Genomic DNA, 20877 nt, shown 5'->3' with positions numbered 1-20877 from the left:
ATCCACGCCGTTTTCGGGAAGGGATTCATTTTCCATTCAGAGAGATTGTTGCACTTGCTTAATATATGGCGAATACTTCAATTTATTAATGTAACTGACACTTTTCTCCAAAGCGACTTACAAGGTTCATCTACACACAACTATTTACCCATTTATACAGCTGGGGCCATTCCAAAGCCGTGTGCTGTTTTTATCCCGGGCCTAATTACTGCACCACACATCCTAGTAAATGCCAAGGTTGTCCCAGAAGTCGCAGATTTGGTCGCGGGGGTTTGCCTGTGGGTGGGAGCGCACTGTGAAATTCATCACCAGCCAGCCGTCGACACCTGAGTACCGGGGCCAGGGGGGCAGCCTCTGGTATCGACAGAAGGCCGACTGCACGCCGACCGCGTTGGGGTCACCGGCTCCCGCGAACGTCCCCCAGGCGCAGAGCATGCGGTTGGCTAGCAGCTTCTCGGATGGCGACAGGGTAAAGTTGGCCACGGAGGCCGAGTTGAAGAGGAAGGGAAGCTCGGCCCCGTGGCAGACGTGCTCGTAGCAGAAGGTGAGACCGTCCCATAGCCGCCTGTCGGTCAACACGTGGTCGAAGACGTACATCCAGGCGGTGCTGCCTGACTGGACGGCTGCACGGGCCGACTTGCGGGAAGGACACAGGAACACGTAGTCGGTCACGATCTGCACAGAGGGAGCACAGGGAGCACAGGGATAGGAAACCTCGAGTGGCAGATTTTTAGGATTCATCCAAGTTTCAATATACAGGTGGTCCTCAGCTCATTTTCAGTGACACAAACCCCCTATACTGCATATATGAACCATACGGATATATAAACCATTAACATTCATGAATGCTATGTTGCGTAAAAGAGCTTTTGTTATATTTTTTCACAATTTTCTCAAATTATTCATGTTAAAATAATACTAACATAGAATAGTAAAATACAGTACAGTATAACAATATGGGCGGCATGGTGGCACAGCAAGTAGCGCTGCTGTCTCACAGTGCCTTGGTAGTGTGAGAGGACATGGGTTTGATCCCTGCTCAGTCTGTGTGGAGTTTGCATGTTCTCCCTGTGTCTGCATGGGTTTTCTCCTGGTGCTCTTGTTTCCTCTCACAGTCCAAAGATATGCTGTTCAGGTTCAGCCATAGTGTGTGAGTGACAGAGAGAGTGTGTTCCACTGATACATGGATGAGTGGCCCACTGTAAGTAGTGTATCTAGCAGTGTAAATCACCTTGGTGAATAAGGTGTGTGGGCTGATAACACTACATAGAGTTCATTGAAAGTTGCTATGGGAAAAAGTGTCTGATAAATAAATAAATGTAATACTTTAATGTGGCATTATTATTTCCACTTTCATTTCTAAACTTATTGTCTTTCGTGTTTTCTTTTCAGCACCACCAAAACATTCACTTTTTTTGCTTGCCGGACCTTATAAATAGAAAAGTAGCTTGAAGGGAATCACTACAAAAAAGTATTATGAACAAAAGGGCATTGCTGATAGACACCCGTCCTGAGTGTGTCCCCTCCCCCTTCCAGCCTTGCGCCCTGTGTTGCCGGGTTAGGCTCCGGTTCACCGTGACCCCGCTTGGGACAAGTGGTTTCATCCAATGTGTGTATGTGTGTGTTGATAGACACACGATTGAGTCAATAAGAAATATGGATCCTTGCAACAGCGCAACATCGATGTTAAATGTACATTGTTCATCATTAAATATTATGACCAAACATTGGGAATTGAAAAAAATGTAAGGATGATGGCCTGCTGTTGTAAATCTGAGTTATTATAAGTCATATACTATATAAGCTGAGGACCACCTGTACAATTATATACTGTGAGTGTAAAAACTACTTCTTTAAATGATAAATAAGCTTTACTTCCTAATGCCTAATAAAAAATGAACTAAGATGCAAAAACCAAATTATTAAAGCTAGACATTTGCTTTGTCCTTTTATGATGGCCTGTGTGTCTGTGGCATCTCTCCCCCTGTCCGTTACCAGGAAACTGCTCTCTCTCCCTCACTAAGACACCCACGCAGAATTAGAGTGAGAACACCTGCATTGCTTTGGCATTCCTGCAGCTGATACATCATCAGGTGACACCGGGGATCGAGCAAAGCTGGTACAACACGGTAACAAACATGAAAATGTACACTCCCACACACTCATGTAGGGCACTTAGCCTTCTCTCAGCCACACTTGAGTCACATATTGCCTTCGAAGAGTTTATCACTTCCCTTCTGGGTTCCTCTGCTTCCCTCAACGTGGGAGCAGGATAGACCCTCCTCCATCAGGGGCTGTGTTTCAAACCTTGCTGGCCAGCCGTTCACGCAGCAATTTCAGATCATCATTTTTCATACTGTCAGTAACTTCCAAGACTGCCCATCAGATGATGCTATGTCATCATATAGTGTCTAGTTTTTTAATAAATTAACCGCATCACAATATTTCTTTGCCTGTATCCTTTGGTCTGTCCATACACATCCTATCCAAAACCCCAACTGCCTGTTTAGTCACTCCTTTGACTGTGTGCATTTATAGTTATTTATTTATTCAGTTGATGCTTTTCTCCAATGCAACTTACAATGCTGCTTTCGGTGATTTACCCATTTATACAGCTGAACAATTTTACTGTATCAATTCAGAGTATTCAGAGTCAGATTCAGAAACCCTTCATCAAGGGTACCACAGCAGGAGGCTATATTCAAACCTGGGTCCTCCAAGTAAAAAGCTACAGCTCTAGCCACTATGCCACCTGCTGCCCCAGTACCCCAATGCAGATTGGTACTGTATACAGTGCATTGAGTCAGTGTATTGGGTTGATATCTTTAAATGATGCACATCCAAATAACTTTATTTCCCTGCTATGAAAAGTTTCCCAGTGGTGGTCTCTCTTTGGTTTCTCTGAGTGTGTGTGTCTCTCAGTGTGTGGACTGCCTGCCACTACAGTGGCACCTGTAAATCCACCACTCAGACAGATGTGTGGGTCAAATACTCCTGGGCCCACTGGAGGCCAGATTCATGCCCAGCAAAGCCACCCAGACTAGAATAGGAGCCATTTAAACAAACAATGGATTGAAGGCGCCATCTAGTGGTGCCATTACCAAAAATATATCCTACAATGTTACACCCACCATAAAAACACATATCTGTAATCTATGTTTCACATCAAACTAACACTTATAGTTTCTACATAGAATTTAGATTTTTTATATGTATAATGATTCATCTCCTTATTGGAATAATTGCAGGTTCCTAAATGGCCACTGTAATAGACAGTGTAATAAAGTAATGTACTTATTTATTGTATCTCCCATGGAATTAACTGAATAAAGCAGGTGAAAGTGATGGGTTCTGTTCCTGCATTTTAGTGTGACTGCCTTAAATCATTTTATATTAGTTATAATTTTAATGTAGCTTGACATTAATGTCAAAGCATATCTTTTTTATTATATCTACATGTTACAGAACCTACCCAGGTACAGTACATTTGTATTAGTATGCTTTTACCAATTGCCTAGATTACAAAGTTAACTGAAAGAGAACAGATCTTCAGAGTTTGAAGTTTTAAAAAAAAAAATAAGGCCTACAATGTACTGGCACCCCGTTCACATTGTTCCCTGCCTCTTGCCCTGTGTTTCCAGGATAGGCTCTACAACAGACACCCTGCACATGATAATCTGTTAACAACAGAATAAAGTCTTACAGTAAATTCTTCATTAATTATATTTTTAGTTAAGGTTTTCACAGAACACAACCTTTGAATAAATTGAGTGATGTCTACATTATTAATCTTTCATTGATTGAGATGTAGGGGGGCACGGTGGCGCAGTGGGTTGGACCGGGTCCTGCTCTCCGGGGGGTCTGGGGTTCGAATCCTGCTTGGGGTGCCTGGCGTCCTGTCCTGGGTGTGGCCCCTCCCCCCTCCAGCCTCGCGCCCTGTGTTGCTGGGTTAGGCTCCGGTTCCCTGTGACCCCATATGGGCCAAGCAGTTCAGACGATGTGCGTGTGACTGTGATGTAGTAGTTTGATTTAGAAACAAGTTAAGTTACAGAAAAATAGATTTGTGGTCCCAGCTTTATTCATAAGTTTAGAACACAGTGTTTGGATATTCAAATGTGTATTAGATATCGAGAGTTCTTACATACCCAACGTCACTTTGTTTTCTGGGCTGCTCACCTGTGACAGCATGGCGCGCTTATCTGTGTCCTTGAACAGGGGCAGGTATTCCTGCAGGATTCTCAGGGCGTGCTGCTTGAAGATGGCTGTAGTATACACAGTGCACTCCAGCAGTGTCACAGGCTTGGAGAAAACCCCGTAGACAAAGATCACACCCTCCTCAGATGTAGTCCCTGGTAGAAGAATAGTAGTGGCCATCATTAGCAAACAGTGAAATTCCCAAAAACCTGCGCAGACCAGAGGCACGACCTACATTCCTCAGCTGAGTATCTGAAGTTTATTTAGGATTCTATGTCAAACATAATATTATCATATGAATATAATGTAGATTGCAGCACTCAAGCTTTTTTTTAACTGTGGCTCTAAGGAGTATTTAATTGGCTCCATTTAGTACTTTTAGTTGTCTTTGTTGTATGAGTTCAGATTTAAGTGTTTTTTGTCAATCAGTTCAATGCAAGCTCACTTTTACTGGACAGCAAATTGTTCAAAGAAAATTAGCCAGGACTAAAAGCCAACACGCTTTTCATCAGATCTATGCTACTGGTCATTTAGAGATACAAAACAAATTTAACTTGAAATTATGCAAATATAGTACTGGTTTTATAATTAGCCTAACTAAATATTTATGGTACTTGGTGCTTTGTAGTCTCCAGACAGGTGCATAAGTTTTATAAGTTAAAAGAAGTGCCTGTAAAAGTCTCCCATTCCATCACGTAAAAAAATGTATGAAGAAATTTTAGAAAACAAGTTTGAAGTTTCAAGACTTTTGAGAGTTGCAATAACACAGAAGCACTGTAATAGCTGTGTTCTCAGATATGCTGTAAATAGACAACAATATTTCTGCCGTTTGTTCCAAATTCAAACAACCATCTACAAAGATTTTGCATTAGTTAATGTATAGTATTTATGGGATATTGAAGTAGTTTGGAGCATTACAATTTCATTCAGACTTATTTTGCAACATTCTGGTTGCTAGCAATTTGAAAATGTGCTGTTTGAGTTAGCCTACGCTTCCACTGGAGGCATATTTTACAAGTGGATCAAACTTTCCTTTAGAATGATGAATATTATGAAATTGGAAACATTTATAGCCAGTGCCCAAATGCAGGTTGATGGGGTATTGAGGAGGTTATTGCTAGTGTAAGGTTTGAAAGCCACATGACTGACCAAAGATAACTGGCTTTTCTCTCTGCCAGTGACCCATCTGAAAGGCAGTCACTGCCTGCTCCTTGATCAGCCCTCCGTCGATAAAGGGACCCCAGGTCTCAAACACCTCCAGGAAGCGAAAGGGGTTCACTATCTTTGAGCCTGTGTAGGGGGATGTGAAGGGAACAGCAGTCAATATGTCACTACCCATAAAAAAATCACCTACATAGGTTTGGATAGGAGTACAATCATAGAGGTTAAGTTCCCTCAATCGCAAATTCTTTAGAGGTAGTTTGCCGCAGCACTAGAGGCCCACAGCTAAGTAACGAAAATCATTTTACCAGCATGTCTGAAATACAATGAGGGCAGCAGATGATGTAGTAGTTAGTGCTATCTCCCTCCGACCTGAAAGATCCAAGGTTTGAATCCATACTTTGGCTGTTGTACTCTCAGGTATTGAGTTTTTAACCCCTTTGACTCAACTGCACTGCACCTTTAATAACTCAGTTGTAGACTCTTCATAGACTCTATATAGACACTATTGTAACACTAGTATTTTTACGGAATATAAGTATATCGTTACAGTTTATCTGTCTTTAAAAGGATCTTGGCTTTAAACAGCACACAGTTTCAGACAACTTCCCCTACCTGCTTTTATCTGAGCTGCTAGAACAGTCTGAGGGCTAAGAGACAGCAGGCACGCCATGTCACTGATGGAACAGTTGGCCACCTTGACAAACTCCTTCCCCAGCTTCAAAGCTTCATGTCTGGAAGCAAAAACTGATTAAATGACTTCCACATGTTCACAATGTGGATAGTCATTGTGGGATGTCAACCTGCTTTCTGTGAAGAACCTTGAGATGTCTCCATCCTCTGCAACAGTTTTAAAGCAATAGTCTTTATTTCGGGCAGTTACACACAACTGATGTCAAAGAAATAAGGAACACTCATTACAGTGACACTTCCAATCTAATGGAACCAGACTGCTGAATTATTGCTGCCACATCAAGCTTCATTCCTCAAACAGAACTACTGTTGGACTTTCTGAATACTATTTTACTTCATTTCTTTACATGGTCATTTTCACTGAAAAATTTGAAAGTAGGCAAAAGGTAATTTAACATGTAACTAAACTAACCATTCCATTACTTTTAAAAATGTAGAAACATCTATGAGAAAATTTTAGAAATAAGATTAGAAGTTTTCATATTTTTCCAGTTTACTGTGGTAAACCTGTGATGGACTACATTCGGATTGCACCAGCTTAGCCTAGTGCCTTATCCTCTGCAAACCACAGGACAACTGTTATCAGTACTGGGTGAGTAAAAAAAGGAATATACTGCCCTAAACATACTACAAATAAAGAAATAAATTGGTCCATAAGAATATAAATAAATAAGCATCTGAAGAATATAAAGTTTATAAATGTAAATATGCAAGAAGAAATGAAGTCAATATTTCTGAATGTTAGTAAGTTTATGCAAGCAGTCAGATTCGACCAATACTTAGAACCCCTGTTGTAACCGAGAAGCATATGCTGTATGCACCATTGCCACTGTAGACCTTGAGGGGGTGTCCCTACCTGGTCTTCAAGGGGATGGAGAAAGGTAGGCTCTGCAGGGCGGCCTGTTGGAACAAGGCTTGGCTACTCTGGATCATCAGATGAAGGCTCACGGACTGAGCCCCTGCACTCTCCCCAAAGATGGTCACCTTTGGCAATCAATATACACACTGTGATCACTCTACATGTCACTAGATCAAGTGAGTTGCCATATAAAGTTGTCTTAAAGGGACATTGCTGATTTCATTGCCAATAGCAATGTGCATAAATTAATAGAACAAGATGCCAGCTGTAACCTGTATATGGATAATAATTTATAAGTTTTACTTATAATAACCATATAATGTAATGAAGAGTCAGAAAACAGTTAAATATGCAGCAAGAACACACAGGAAGCTGTTCAACTAGGGCAGCATGTGGGGTAGTGGTTAGAGCTGCCACCTTGCACCCAGAAGACCCAGGTTTCAATCCCTCCTCCTGCTGTAATACCCTTGTTCAAGATATTTACTGTGAATTGATCCACTTAAAAAGACCAAGCAGTGATTAATGCTGAAAGTCCCTTGGGAGAAAAGTGTCAGCTAAATTCTAAACTGAGACCATAATACTGGCACTACAGGCATGTGGTGACACCTTACTCTAACCCTGGTTTTTATCCTTTCAGCATGGCACCACTGAGACATTATTCCCCCTCCTTTTGCTTATGAAAGCTTTTATGTGAGATCATTGGTTTTGCCTTTAAGCAAAAATAAGTTAGTCACAGCATACCTTCTTTGGGTCACCTCCAAAGGCAGCAATGTTCTGCTGAACCCAAAGTAAGGCTGCTTGCTGGTCCAAGATGCCATAGTTTCCCACAGCTGATGTCTTGGGGTCTTTACCAGAAACCAGGAATCCAAACGCTCCTGAGAATTGCATAATATTTTTAAGAATTTCAATAAGTCTTATTTATCTCCTCAGTGGAGATACATATCAACAGCAGTGTGCAATGCTTACCATTCACTTCTGATGACTAACAGACTTATTGATCAATTTTACAATAACATTAATTCAGGACTCCCTCTTACTGGGTGAAAAAATTATATACTGTAAATTTACTATAAGAGCAGTTCAAGTTCATGTATTTATTCAAAGTCAAGCAGAGGAAATGTCAGCCATTCTCTTGTCTCCTCCACAAAGCCATGGTGCCGTACCTAAGCGATACTCCACGCTCACCACCACAGTATGGGTGAAATTGCTGATGAACCTCCCATCATATATTGGTTTTGAAGCTGAGCCAGCAATAAAATCTCCCCCGTGGATCCACACCATCACTGGAAGTGGTTTTAACAGGGGGGCGGAGAAGTTCACGTCTAAAGGTACGAAAATGTTGAGGTACAGACAGTCTTCGCTTACCTAGAAAGGACAAACCAGACATGCTGAAAAGACTGCTAAAGCAATTTCTTGAGAAATTTTAATTTGGCCTGACACTGTGATCTTCCAGACACATGTATATTGTATCTATACTATATGCTGTTCTAAAAATGTTATGTGTTACGATGCTGAACGTCAATTTGTTACCTTGTTTCGACATTCATCTGAGATTGGTCTCCTGCAAGCCTGCATGCAGGCAGCTCTTGGGAAGGTGGCATCATACACGCCTGACCACGGAGACATTGGCGATGGTGGCTTCCAGCGGTATTGGCCAACGGGAGGGTCGGCATATGGGATTCCATAGAAGATGCTCACCTTGTCTACAGCAACACCTCTTACAACCCCACTCCTCGTATGTACCTTAGGGTTATCCTGTGAACCACTCTGATCAACAGCTTTGCGATTCTCTTCCGTTATCCAGGGATCCAGCTTGTGTCTTTCAGACAAAAATGTGCTGTGAAACTCTGACTCACCTCTTGAAAGCAAGCCCGAAGATATGTTCCTCAACAATGCTCCTACACCGATTGCACTGTCAGACATTGTTTCCACATGAAACAAAAAAAAGGCAAACAATATAAAAACAGCCAGAAAAACAAGGTTAAACTCTTTCATCTTCAAAACCTGATGCTATTAATCAAAACAAGGAGGGTAAAATACAGATATTTTCTAACTCTCTCAAAGTCATCCTTAAACTAGGAGACTAAACATCTGTGTCCAAAGGCTGGAGAGGAGGTTAAGAGCTCCAACTGCTCTCATGTGCGAATGCTTGTGATACCACTTAATTTAGATTGCTTGGAATGCAGGTTGATTTCAAGACAGAAACCCCTTTGTTTTGTCTAAAAGAATTACAGCAACAGATTCTATCACATCACGTGGTAGGTTTAAAAATTCCCTCCATGATAACGCTTCTGTAATTACAAACCACCGCTCTCTCATTAATTGATAACTTGAGTTATGATGATAGCCTTTCATGAGTCTGGTTTGTAATGTATTGGATGCCATCTAGAAGTTGCTGTCGGCTTCTTTGTGACTTTTTTAAAATGATAGGACATCTGAGCTTTGTAACTTGAATGTATCATGAGGAGCCAATGTATAAGCTATTCACAGCAAACCAAAAAATACATTCTGGAGCTTCCTGACTGTGAGACAGATCTCCAAAAACCTAAAAGCTACAATTCCGTAGTTATGAAGAGTACAATAAGTCCGTTATAAAATAATCCACAGCCTTACTTCTACTCATACCTATATTTTATATTTAATTTAATAGATACTTTTCTCCAAACTGATGTACATCTCAGAAAACAATATATCAGTACATTACACTAACAGATGTAATGTGCTGTAATGGAATCTAGATGCAGACATGATTAATTTATAAAGAATATAAACCAGTGTACATTACATGACTAGACACACATTGCCTGAAACCACTTGTCCCAAGTGGGGTCGCAGCGAACTGGAGCCTAACCCGGCAACACAGGACGTAAGGCTGGAGGGGGAGGGGATACACCCAGGACGGGATGCCAGTCCGTCACAGGGCACCCCAAGTGGGACTCGAACCCAAGACCCACCAGAGAGCAGGACCTGGCCCAACCCACCTCACCACTGCACCCCCACTATTACATGACTAACTGTATCATTTTTTTCTCATATAATGTAGTCCATGTTTGTCAAGCACGTAGGAGATCAGGCAATGCTACATTTAGAATGTTATCTATTCTACAATAAACACCCTGCAGTCATTCTACCACGTGAACACCAGAGCACTGTAACACATTTATGGACAATTTACAGTCACCAACTGACCCGAAACACAAAAACTGTGGGAGGAAACAGGAGCACCTGGAGAAAACCCACACGAACACAGGGAGAACATGTAAGTCCCACACAGACTGACTGAAGTCATGTCCAATGTCAAACCCAGGTGTGGCGAGACACCAGTGCTATCCACTGAGCCACTCTATAACCATATCTGTGGTTCTGGAATCCATAGTAGTGTTTTCCAAAGAGCAAGCACTTGAGATAATATATAGCGCACTTAGTGTAGCCTCAACCTAGAAACTGCCTCAGTTTTGCATAGACAGGTAGAAATAGCAGGACAGCAAAAAGTACTGAGCTAATAGGAAATCTTTTGTATGTGTATCGAGTTCAGAATCAGAACGAGCTTTATTGCCAAGTATGTTCATACATACAAGGAATTTGTCTTGGTGACAGAAACTTCCACAGCACAGACAGAATGACAGTGACAAGACACAGATGAGAAGATAGAATATGTGAATAAAGGATAAAAAATATAAAGTACACAATATACAAAAAAATAGTCACTACACATTATATGTATGTTCTATACAAATGCAAGGGAATGTGAGTAAGACATATGATGTGATAAATAGATATAAATATAAACAGCGTTATGTATTGCACTGGTTTACTCTCTAGGGGGGATTTAGCTGTTCATGAGGTAGATGGCCTGAGGAAAGAAACTTTTCTTGTGCCTGGCTGTCCTGGTGCTCAGTGCTCTGTAGCGCCGGCCAGATGGCAAAGGTTCGAAGAGGAAGTAGCCTGGATGTGAGGGGTCTACAATGATTTTGCTAGCCCTTTTACTGACTCTGGACGAGTACAGTTTTTGGAGAGCTGGGGGGAATGGATGTGCCGATGATTCTTCCAGCAGTCCGAACTATCTGCTGTAACCTTCTGATGTCTGATTTCGTAGCTGAGCCGAACCAGACAGTTATACAAGTGCAGAGGACAGACTCGATGACTGCAGAGTAGAATTGCATCAGTAGCTCCTGTGGCAGCTTGAACTTCCTCAGCTGGTGAAGAAGTTGATGAAGAAGTTGATGAAGCGGTTCAATAATATTTTATTTTCATTTGCGTCCCCCCCTTTGGCCTTGCCCCCTGTGTTGCCGGGTAGGGTCCGGCTCGCTACAATCCCACTTGGGACAAGCGGTTGTACACTTTTAAAGAAAAAAAGAAAAGGAAATGCCTTCGGTACTCAAAAAAGGAAAAAACTAAATAAAATAAAAGTTTTAAAAAAGTAAAATAAACTACACGTAATAAGAGTGACCGTGGTGAATAAGGTGTGTGGGCTGGGAACAACATAGTATCCATTGTAAGTCGCTTTGGAGAAAAGCGTAAGTGAACAAAAGTAAATGTAAACCGGAAGTCTTTTGCGCAGCACAAAGTTTCTACTTCCTGGGTGAAAGATCGCACAGCAATGGCGTCTTCCACACAGGAGGAAAGCGTGAGTGCAACGCGCTCGGAGAAGAAAGCAAAAAACAGTAAACACGAGGGTAAATAATCTATGTAATTTATACACGGTATGTATGGCTGAGGATGCAACTACTGTGACTAAGTCATATGCGGTCTGTTCGCTATTTCCTGATGCATTATCTCAGACTGTACGTACGCCTCTTTGAAATCGTGTAGCTAAGTTCTAAATAAACGAACTTCTGTTAGAATTAGGTTTAAACTAACAAACAGAGTACTCTTGTTTTGTTCTGGTTTGCACTTCTGTTGGTGACAGTGGACGAGTCGGAGCTTCTCACGGTTCCTGATGGATGGAAAGAGGTGCCCTTCACCAGAGAGGACAACCCCAGGGGTCTGTTGGAGGAGAGCAGCTTCGCCACGCTCTTCCCCAAATACAGAGAGGCTTATCTCAAAGAATGCTGGCCCCTGGTCCAGAAAGCGCTTGGCGAATTAGTAAGTGACCTCCTGCTCCAGATGCTACCCCTCGTACGCCTCGTGGGTGTTTTCTCTTCATAATGTGATTCTATTACCCTTTGTGAATTTATAAACAACCAGTGAACCACCCCATATATCTATGTATATATGTGTGTAAATATATATGGGGGGTGTGGTAGTGCAACAGGCTTGGCTGGGTCCTGCTCTCTGGTGGGTCTAGGGTTCAAGTCCTGCTTGGGGTGCCTTGTGATGGACTAGCGTCCCCTCCCTCTCCAGCCTTGCTGGAGAAAAGTTATCAAGACTTTTTAAAGGTTGCAGTAAAATTATTCATAATTGTGTACATTTTGGGTCATCAGTAGATGACTTATGCTCACTGATCTATTTGTTTGTTTTTGTCCAGCAACATATTTGAATTTTTCCTCATAAGAAGTCATTTGTTTAGCTTCTTGGGTCTCGGGGCCTGGGTTTATGAATCGATTTTCAGGAATTAATTATCTTTGGAGGAAGCTTCTGTTCACAGAATAATACTGGCTACTTCTGCGGATTATCACCAAGGCCGAGTTTTGAACATTTGCAAGCCTGTTTTTCTTCCTCTCTTTCCAGTACATCAAAGGTACCTTGGACCTGATTGAGGGAAGCATGACAGTTAGCACCACAAAGAAGGCATTTGACCCATACGCTATAGTTCGAGCCAGAGACTTGATAAAGCTGTTGGCCAGGAGCGTACCATTTGAGCAAGTATGTGGGTCTTTATTTTGTCTAAAACAGGTATTCTAGACCTGATCATGAAACAAAAGAATTAGCTCAACATACATCTCCATTCGTAGCTTTCAGAAAGCTGTTTTGTCAGAATTGCTTTAGTAAACATGTTAAAAAAGTAAGTTGGTGTGTAAAAGTTCTTTTTGCAGTCAAAAATAAGAGTAATTGTAAAATAATTGTGCTACACGATGGTGGCCTTATGATGCTGGTTTCTGTTAGATTTTGAATTAAATTGATGTAGTCATTAAGGGTAAAATATGAAGGTAATATGACATAGAGAGGTTATTTCTGAAATCCTGACTGGTTTTGTTTCAGGCTGTACGGATTCTTCAGGATGACATGGCTTGTGACATTATTAAAATTGGGACTCTAGTACGGAACCGAGAGCGCTTTGTTAAAAGGAGACAGAGACTTATTGGACCTAAAGGGTCTACTCTTAAGGTGAGCATATAATTCTCTGCATACCTGTTCAGTTCTGACTGTCAGACCTTTTGTTTCTTAGGTTATTTTTAAAGATCAACCTCTTTCACTCTTGTCAAAGGTCCTGTGTTTGGTTGGGATACTGTGTTTTGGTTGTCTCGCCAAGAGATGGCAGCAATTCTTCTGTTGCCCTCAGCGGTTGTGCAATATTCCTACCTTGCCTGCTTTGATTGATTTTTGAAGCCCTTCCCCTCTGCAGGCCTTAGAGCTGCTGACTAGCTGCTACGTCATGGTGCAGGGGAACACCGTTTCAGCCCTGGGACCCTTCAGTGGCCTCAAAGAGGTCGGTCATTTCACAGCTCTTCCTTTCCCAAAGGGACAAAGCAGCAACGTACCAAAGTGTACCATCGCGTAATATGCACTGTAATTCAGATTGTATGCCATAAAAACAATGACATTATTCTACTCTTTCAGTTGGTTGTACCCTTAACCTCTCTCACTGACCTCATGCTCTCCCTTACCTTCTTTCATGTACGCTTGTGCTTTTGAGCTCTTGACCACCCACACTTTCATATTTTCATATTACAGTCATATCATATAATCATTCAAATTAATGTTTCTCTTTCAGGTAAGGAAAGTTGTTATGGATACAATGAAGAACATTCACCCAATATATAACATCAAGGTATGTGTCCATTGATTATTGACGCAGTTTGCATTAAGTGTGTTGCCTTCAGAGTGCAATAAGAGGTTCAATTCATGGCTTTTTAAAGCAGTTTCCTGTGTATTAAACATCTTTATCTATATCAACTGCTTACCCTGTCCATAATGAAATAGTTGAATATTAAGTCATATTGATCTGTTTTTAGTTTTAGGTATTAACTTTTAATTCCCCTGTCTGTCTGGGGTAATAACAGATTGACTAAGGTGTGCTTCCCAGTTGTGTGATTGATGTTAACTTCAGCCTTGAACCTGGTTTTCCTAGGCTCTAATGATTAAACGGGAGTTGGCCAAAGACCCTGAACTGCGGACACAGAGCTGGGACAGGTTTCTGCCATCTTTCAAACATAAGAACCTGGCCAAGCGCAAGGAGCCCAAGAAGAAGACTGTCAAGAAGGAGTATACTCCTTTCCCACCCCCACAGCCTGAGAGCCAGGTGAGTGCACAGTGGTCCCACAGATAAAAAGCGGTTCACTGAGTCAGTCAGTTGATAAACAGATTGTCCTTACTTTCATTCTTTCTACTGCTTCTATTGTATGAGTAAACAAACTCACGTTTGCCCCACAGTCAAAAATTTCAGACAATGTATAGGTGAACAAAATGCAATTACAGAAACATTTGTATATCAGAAAATTTGTAACCTGAATGTAACATGAGGAGCCAGTCTATGATAGCTTGCAGATTCTGTTGAAGCTTTTAACTGGTCTTTGCTTGTTATTCTAAGATTGACAAGGAGCTGGCAACTGGGGAGTTCTTCCTGCGAGAGAATCAAAAAAGGAGGAAGAAAATGGAGGAAATCAAGGTGAGGAACACTTCTGTGTTACAGGGTAGGTTTAGTTGAAACTGTACTTCTGTGCTGACGTTTGTCACGTCACCTGATGTTGAAATGTGTCACTTGCTCAAGGTGAAACAGGCTGAAGCTCTGAGCAGAAAACAGGAGGAAAGGAACAAGGCTTTTATCCCTCCGAAGGAGAAACCTGCTGTGAAGAAACAAAAGAAAGGTACGGAGGATATTTCTTACCGACCTTTCTCATTTTCTCACTTTAGTCTCATCTTGCATCCTGATACTTCCAATATTTGTACTAATGTAAATAGTCATAATTAGGTTTTCAGCTGAAACCAAAGCAACTTCTTTAGACCAGACAGCAGGTCTTGTGTTCAGTCATTTATTAGCTGTTGCTGTTTGTTGCCTCTTTTTCAGCTTCCACAGAAGGTAAAATAGACATTGAGGCCATCAAAGACAAAGTGAAGAAGGCCAAGAATAAGAAGCTGGGAGCACCTCCGGTAAATGTGGCCACTGCCACCACTGCAGGTAGTGAGAAGAAAATGAAGAACAGATGACACTGCAGCCTCTGTGGCTGTCGCTGCACCATGGACTGACACTTTGTCACATACTTAAACTGGTAATATGTTTCCATATCCCTGGTTAATATCTCAGTGTGTTTGACTTGTACAATTGTTCTGATTTCCTGTAGTGGCACAGATACTTATTTGTACTTAAGTGAAATATTACTCCTTGTTTTGATATCAATCTGTGTGCAAGATGTTTTTGAAGGCCTACGTTTCCTCACTCACTTTCACTTGGTTGTGTTTTGTTATTTAGGATAAAATACGTAGACGTTCCCTCTTGCTTGAGCCATCTTGGTGTCTTATAAGTGCTTCCCTTTATTTAACCAAGAAGTTTTGTTTAAGTTTTCTGATTTATCCCCTATGTGATTTCAGGTGCTGGAACTGTTCAAGTAGGTAGAATGGGTACTGAACCAGCATCCATGAGCATATTTCATGGTTTTGATGGTATCTCATTTGCTTTATTGTGTGTACCATAAGCCTCTTCAACATTCTATGATTGATTTCACTTCTTTCTCTACCTCCACAGATGTGAGCATGGGATACCTTAAAAAAAAAAAAAAAGAGTTTGACAGATTTAGTCTTTCATTAAAAAGGTGAAACACAACCAGGGAGTTTTTTTGAAATATGTGACTAACCACACTCTGCAAAACAGCAATTGAGCCATGTTGTCATGTCTCCTTGCTTTTATGTGGTTAACATGCTACAAACAAGAAGTAGCCTGTGAAATAGGCATCAAGGAGCATAAGATACTACATCAGTACATTTTACTCTGAGGAAGTGAAAATCTAAGATAAAACTAAATATTTTTTATACTTTCCTTTATCATTATAGATACAAGGTTTTAGCTGGTCCAGTGCTGAAAAAAATGTATATCTCTGTTTATCTTGATCCACGGGCCTTCACATGTGTGTTTCTCACCTTGACATTGTGTGTGTGTGTGTGTGTGTGTGTGTGTGTGTGTGTGTGTAAGTGACCCATTGAGTTGCTAAGTGGTAAGGCACTGAAGTGTGTTGTTCTTGTTGAACTTCATCTCTTAAATTGAGCAGATGTTTTTTTTACTGCAGGATATGACTGTCAGAAACACTCCTGCCAACTTGATCAGACATTTCAATGTGTTTCCTTTTTCCTTTCCTGCTTAGTGCCTGTTGACACCCTGCTGGATGAGCTGAAACATCTTTTATGAAACCTTATAAAATGAGTAGGACTTTTTTAAATTAATTATTAAATTGCACAACTTTCTGTAAGTCAGGCCTTTAGATTATATCAGGTTTGTGAACAATCATTTTACTTTCAGGCTGTCTAAGGTGTCAGTTTTATTTATTACCTCTTGTGAAACTGCAATATTCTGTAAAGTCAGATATTAACTGAAATGTGGGTACAGAGGAGCTATGGAGGGGGCTGGTATTTCTGACATAATTATAGCATAGGAGGTGTAACTATAATTTTAAAAGTTTGATATGCCTGAATCAATAATGTTGATCTATTCAGTTATAACTGCTTGGCCAGGGCAGGTTCACTGGGGTCTGAATGCATAGGGTGTGAGGCAGGGTACACCTTGGATTTGAGGTCAGTCATTTGAAGGGCGGTCACACACTCTCACTCACTCGTACATACTTTACACAATTTAGAGTCACTAATTCACCTAATGGATGATGGAACAATGACACATATTACTGGCATATGGGTATGATGAACCCAAGACAGAGTGGTAGAGATTATGCTTTTCTTATGAATACCAGGCAGTCCAGCAGTTAAAGAATGGTCTTGGTCACCAGAAAGCCCAGAAGTTCCAGTAAGTACAAGATGCTTGGTGTCATACTGTGTTAAGTGACAGATGACAGCCCTGGATTGATAGCCCTGGATGCCCATGCAGAGAGCAGCAACAAACTGCAGAACATCTGCTGGCTTACTGCCCCACATACACACCCACGCTAGTTGGTGAAGATCTGTTTTTGATCATACGATAAATAAATAACTGACTGATCTCTCTGTTGGGGTCTTGTTGCTTTAAAAGGAAATTCCAATGAATGCTTAGCCCATATATGTGAAAAATCAGGTGTCGCCTACTGTGAACGTACTAAATTCAGCGGTTGTGAGCTTAGAGTCAAAGCCAACATACACCTTGCAGCTCCCAAAGGTGTGTTGTGTGCTGGGTATGGTATGTTGCTGAGCTGCACAAATACAAGGCTGGAGGAGCCACAGCCTGAGCAGGAGTGGGACCGCTGCTGCACCTGGTGAAGGAACATAGCGAGAGCTGCCAGAAGTCCTACACCTGCTGATCCCAGCTGTAACCTACAGGACAGACAAAAATCAGCATGAAAATGTTGCTCTGTGTCCCACTTTTGTTGAACCCGGTAAAGTCTGGAGGTGATGGTACCTACTTTTCAACTCCTGTCACTTTGGGTTGCCTGTGGAAAGCAAAGAACAGTCCATGTTGAAAGTGTATAAATGAGCAAGTCACTTTAAGTAGCTTTTGAGAATACATTGCTTTGGATAAAAGCATCGGATAAATGGAAATAAGGTAAATCACATCTAGCTGCATATGTTTACTACAGCCATCCCTTAAAATAATCTGTTCAGTCACCAAAGGAAATACAAGTTTAGGACAAAATGTATATGTACACAAAAGTCATAAATAGCATGGTGTAGCATGCCAAGGCGGGGAGAAAGGGGGGTGGAGTCTGAGGTAAGACAGCTGCAGCTAGGACTAATTGCTGCCTCTATTTCTTCCCCGGGTCCCCCAGTGAAGGGAGAGAGAAGGAGGAGAGAGACAGAGAGACGGAAAGCGACAAGGACATTCCCAGACCCTATCCCAGCCCCAGATCATGACCCTGCCCCCAGTCTCGAGTCCCCGGACGTTGCAGCCGTCCTTGAAGCACTGCCCCAACACATCTGTTCCCGGTTCCCCCGTTTCCCTCCCTTGCCTCCTCCATCTGTGCTATCGTGAATAAAGACTGGCGATAGCCAAACACCTCCTTGGGTCCTCCTCCGTCTGTTGCACATGGGTACAGACCAAAGACACTCTGAAGCATGTTTGTCTTGGGGGAATCTTAAGTGTGAAAATTACAGATAATTAAGGCGAGAAGTACCTCTGGCGTATTTGGCAGTGCTCATTGCATGTAGGGCAACTGATATGGGTTTTGTAGACTTTCAATTAATTCTCTGTTAAGAGTCCAAGCCGCACACCTTCTGGAAGAGCACTTAAACAAGTTATTGTTTATATTTTAAAGTGCTTCTACATTAAGCAGATTTATTGATTTGATTGTGTGTGAGAGACTGTTGGTAGTAAAATTGTAGATGCAGTTGTGGTGTTAAAAATTTAGTGGTCATAAAAATTGTTATAGAAATTAAGCATGGTAACTGGTAATATTTTTGTACTGGGTTTAAGGCTGTGCTGTGGGGTGTAAGATCATTGTGGGAGAAGCAGGCTGTACCAGGTCAGTTTAAGGTAAACTGGATGATGGGGGTTTGGATGGTTCGGCTTTAGTGTGACGAGTTTTGAGGACAAAGGAGTGGAAAGTTAGTAGGGAAAAAGGCAGGGAAACATTGACATGCCTACTGTAACACCCTGTAATGAATTATGTATGAGCTTGGTAAATAAAAGCAGGCAATAAAGACTGATCGTGGAAACACCCTATTTCCGGGGATCTCCCATCGGCCGATGTTGTGGAAAGTCTTTCTGTGTTTAAATGTTTTTTTTTTTTTTCAGTGTCTCTTCAACAGGAAGGAAAAATTCTTTCACACAGTTTAAAATAATACTGCTGTTTTCCTTTGGAAAATATTGTAAAAATAAGTTTTGCTAGTCACACCTCCACATCACTTTCCTGAAAAGAATGTGCTGAGAGCAAATGTAATTATTTTGTCTGTTCTTTTTACTGTTACATAGTAAATGTTTTTCCAGAACTTATTTGTAAATGGGTTGGCCAAAAATATGAAGATAATAATAAAATAGAGAAACTGCTTGTTCCCTGTCCTTCAGTTTGTGACATTTGCAAGGGCAATAAAATAGTTATCTCTGAGTGGGCGTCAGGACATGAACTGTCACATTATGTATAAATACTCTATGACTCAAAGTTCAGCAACATTTAAAAGCAATTTAAAACATTACCTTAAGTCTTGGCAGAAATGCGATCAAGATTTTTCCTTCTTTTTAAATTTTAATTATACCCAATTAGAGGTTCATATTCTGCAATGTTCGTATCAAAACTGAAATTGAATTACCCCTTGGTGAGATGAAAGCAAAGTAATCCCACTGCAAAGCAAACAATGAAGGATTAAAGATAAGTTTAAGGATTTTTTATTTCAGTATTTTAATTCTAAAGCATGCCTTTCTGTTTTAAAAATTAAAAGCAATTTCCAGTAAATTACCTTTTAGAGTAGCTCTTAAAAAAATGTATACCAAAGCATCACGCGATCCACTTAGACACAGACATGATGAATGTATAAGCGCTGCCTTAACTTTTTCTAAAGAATGGTGAAGTTGAGAAAGAAGGTGAACAAACTGTAGATAACCCTCTGCCAGCTATGTATGGCAGCAGGTAGTGCTGTTGCTTCACAGTGCCTGTGCGGTTTGTAAAGTGGTTTGAATCCACCTCACAGCATACAGACTGTGTGGAGTGTAAGGAATACATAATATATTAATAAACAATAAATAATCACATACACTGTCTGAAACTGCTTGTCCCAAGCAGGGGTTGCAGCAAGCCAGAGTCTAACCCAGGGTGTAAGGCTGGAGAGAGAGGGGACACACCCCGGATGGGACACCACTTCATCGCAAGGCAACCCAAGCAGGACTCAAACCCAGACCCACCAGAGAGCAGGCACTGGCCAAGCCCACTGTGCCACTTGGCCACCACGCCACCACACCCCCTCCACAGTAAATAATGGTCGGTTTTATTGTTATTTTAGTGTTTCATTGGTTTAACTTTTTTAAACTACACACACACACACACACATTGTCTGAACCGCTTGTCCCATACAGGGTCGCAGGAAGCCGGAGCCTAACCCGGCAACACAGGGCATAAGGCTGGAGGGGGAGGGGACACACCCAGGATGGGACACTAGTCCATCACAAGGCACCCCTAAGCAGGACTTGAACCCCAGACCTACCGGAAAGCAGGACAAGGTCCAACCCACTTCACCACCACACCCCCTCCATGGTAAATAATGGTCAGTTTAATTGTTATTTTAGTGTTTCATTGATTTTACTTTTTTAAACTATTGATTTTAAAATTTTAACCCTTAACATCAGGGGACTTACAAATAAAGTATAAAGAACTGCTTTGTTTAATCAATTTGAGTCCTATGCCTACAACCTATGTTTCTTGCAGGAAGTCCACCTCCGGAACTAGAAGGACATGACCCTCTTCTCTCACAAGTAGAGGAAAGGTGAGTCATACTGGAGCGTAGGTGGCATCCATTCTACGGGCATGGGGATACTTTTTGGGGACTGCACCTTTGAGAAGGTAAAGCCTTTTGTCAGTCATGCTCGCCAGATTTTTGGGGTGGATGTCACGTGGGTAAATCAGCGCATATGTGTTCTGTGTGTTAACGTGGAGGTCAAGTCCCGCATCGCTCTATTAGATGAGCTGGTCCTTTACTGCGTGTCCGATAGACACATAATGATAGGAGGAGACTTTAACATTTTCCTTGAG

At 41.5% G+C, this 20877-nt stretch overlaps 2 protein-coding genes across 2 annotated transcripts; one reads left to right on the top strand and one right to left on the bottom strand.

The window, feature by feature from the left end:
- Positions 1 to 203: 203 nt before the first annotated feature.
- On the bottom strand, positions 204 to 8928 carry LOC108936474 (crystal protein). Its single transcript, XM_018755836.1, has 8 exons — positions 8438 to 8928; positions 8071 to 8272; positions 7649 to 7782; positions 6905 to 7032; positions 5971 to 6089; positions 5344 to 5484; positions 4177 to 4349; positions 204 to 675 (listed from the first exon to the last, which is right to left on the bottom strand). Exons 1-8 carry the CDS (start codon positions 8900 to 8902, stop codon positions 223 to 225), a joined length of 1815 nt encoding a protein of 604 aa, XP_018611352.1. The 5' UTR covers positions 8903 to 8928; the 3' UTR covers positions 204 to 222.
- Positions 8929 to 11495: 2567 nt separating this feature from the next.
- On the top strand, positions 11496 to 16178 carry krr1 (KRR1 small subunit processome component homolog). The gene is made up of 10 exons (XM_018755676.2): positions 11496 to 11583; positions 11817 to 11992; positions 12578 to 12712; positions 13049 to 13174; positions 13413 to 13496; positions 13782 to 13838; positions 14139 to 14309; positions 14598 to 14675; positions 14778 to 14874; positions 15075 to 16178. The coding sequence occupies exons 1-10, from the start codon at positions 11508 to 11510 to the stop codon at positions 15212 to 15214; spliced, it is 1140 nt and encodes a 379-aa protein (XP_018611192.1). The 5' UTR covers positions 11496 to 11507; the 3' UTR covers positions 15215 to 16178.
- Positions 16179 to 20877: the final 4699 nt, after the last annotated feature.

Source organism: Scleropages formosus, chromosome 24 (genome assembly GCF_900964775.1).
Source record: "Scleropages formosus chromosome 24, fSclFor1.1, whole genome shotgun sequence".
Classification (NCBI taxonomy): domain Eukaryota; kingdom Metazoa; phylum Chordata; class Actinopteri; order Osteoglossiformes; family Osteoglossidae; genus Scleropages; species Scleropages formosus.
The sequence above is the reverse complement of the archived record's forward strand: the minus strand, read 5'-3'. Positions and strand labels throughout refer to the sequence as shown.

Coding starts and splice junctions, on each gene's coding strand:
- krr1 (XM_018755676.2), top strand. CDS start 11,508: ATGGCGTCTTCCACACAGGAGGAAAGCGTGAGTGCAACGCGCTCGGAG. Junction 11,584..11,816: donor AAAAAACAGTAAACACGAGG/GTAAATAATCTA, acceptor TGTTGGTGACAG/TGGACGAGTCGGAGCTTCTC. Junction 14,676..14,777: donor AGAAAATGGAGGAAATCAAG/GTGAGGAACACT, acceptor CACTTGCTCAAG/GTGAAACAGGCTGAAGCTCT.
- LOC108936474 (XM_018755836.1), bottom strand. CDS start 8,902: ATGAAAGAGTTTAACCTTGTTTTTCTGGCTGTTTTTATATTGTTTGCC. Junction 7,033..7,648: donor TTGGAGGTGACCCAAAGAAG/GTATGCTGTGAC, acceptor TGATTGCCAAAG/GTGACCATCTTTGGGGAGAG. Junction 676..4,176: donor AGCGCGCCATGCTGTCACAG/GTGAGCAGCCCA, acceptor CCCTCTGTGCAG/ATCGTGACCGACTACGTGTT.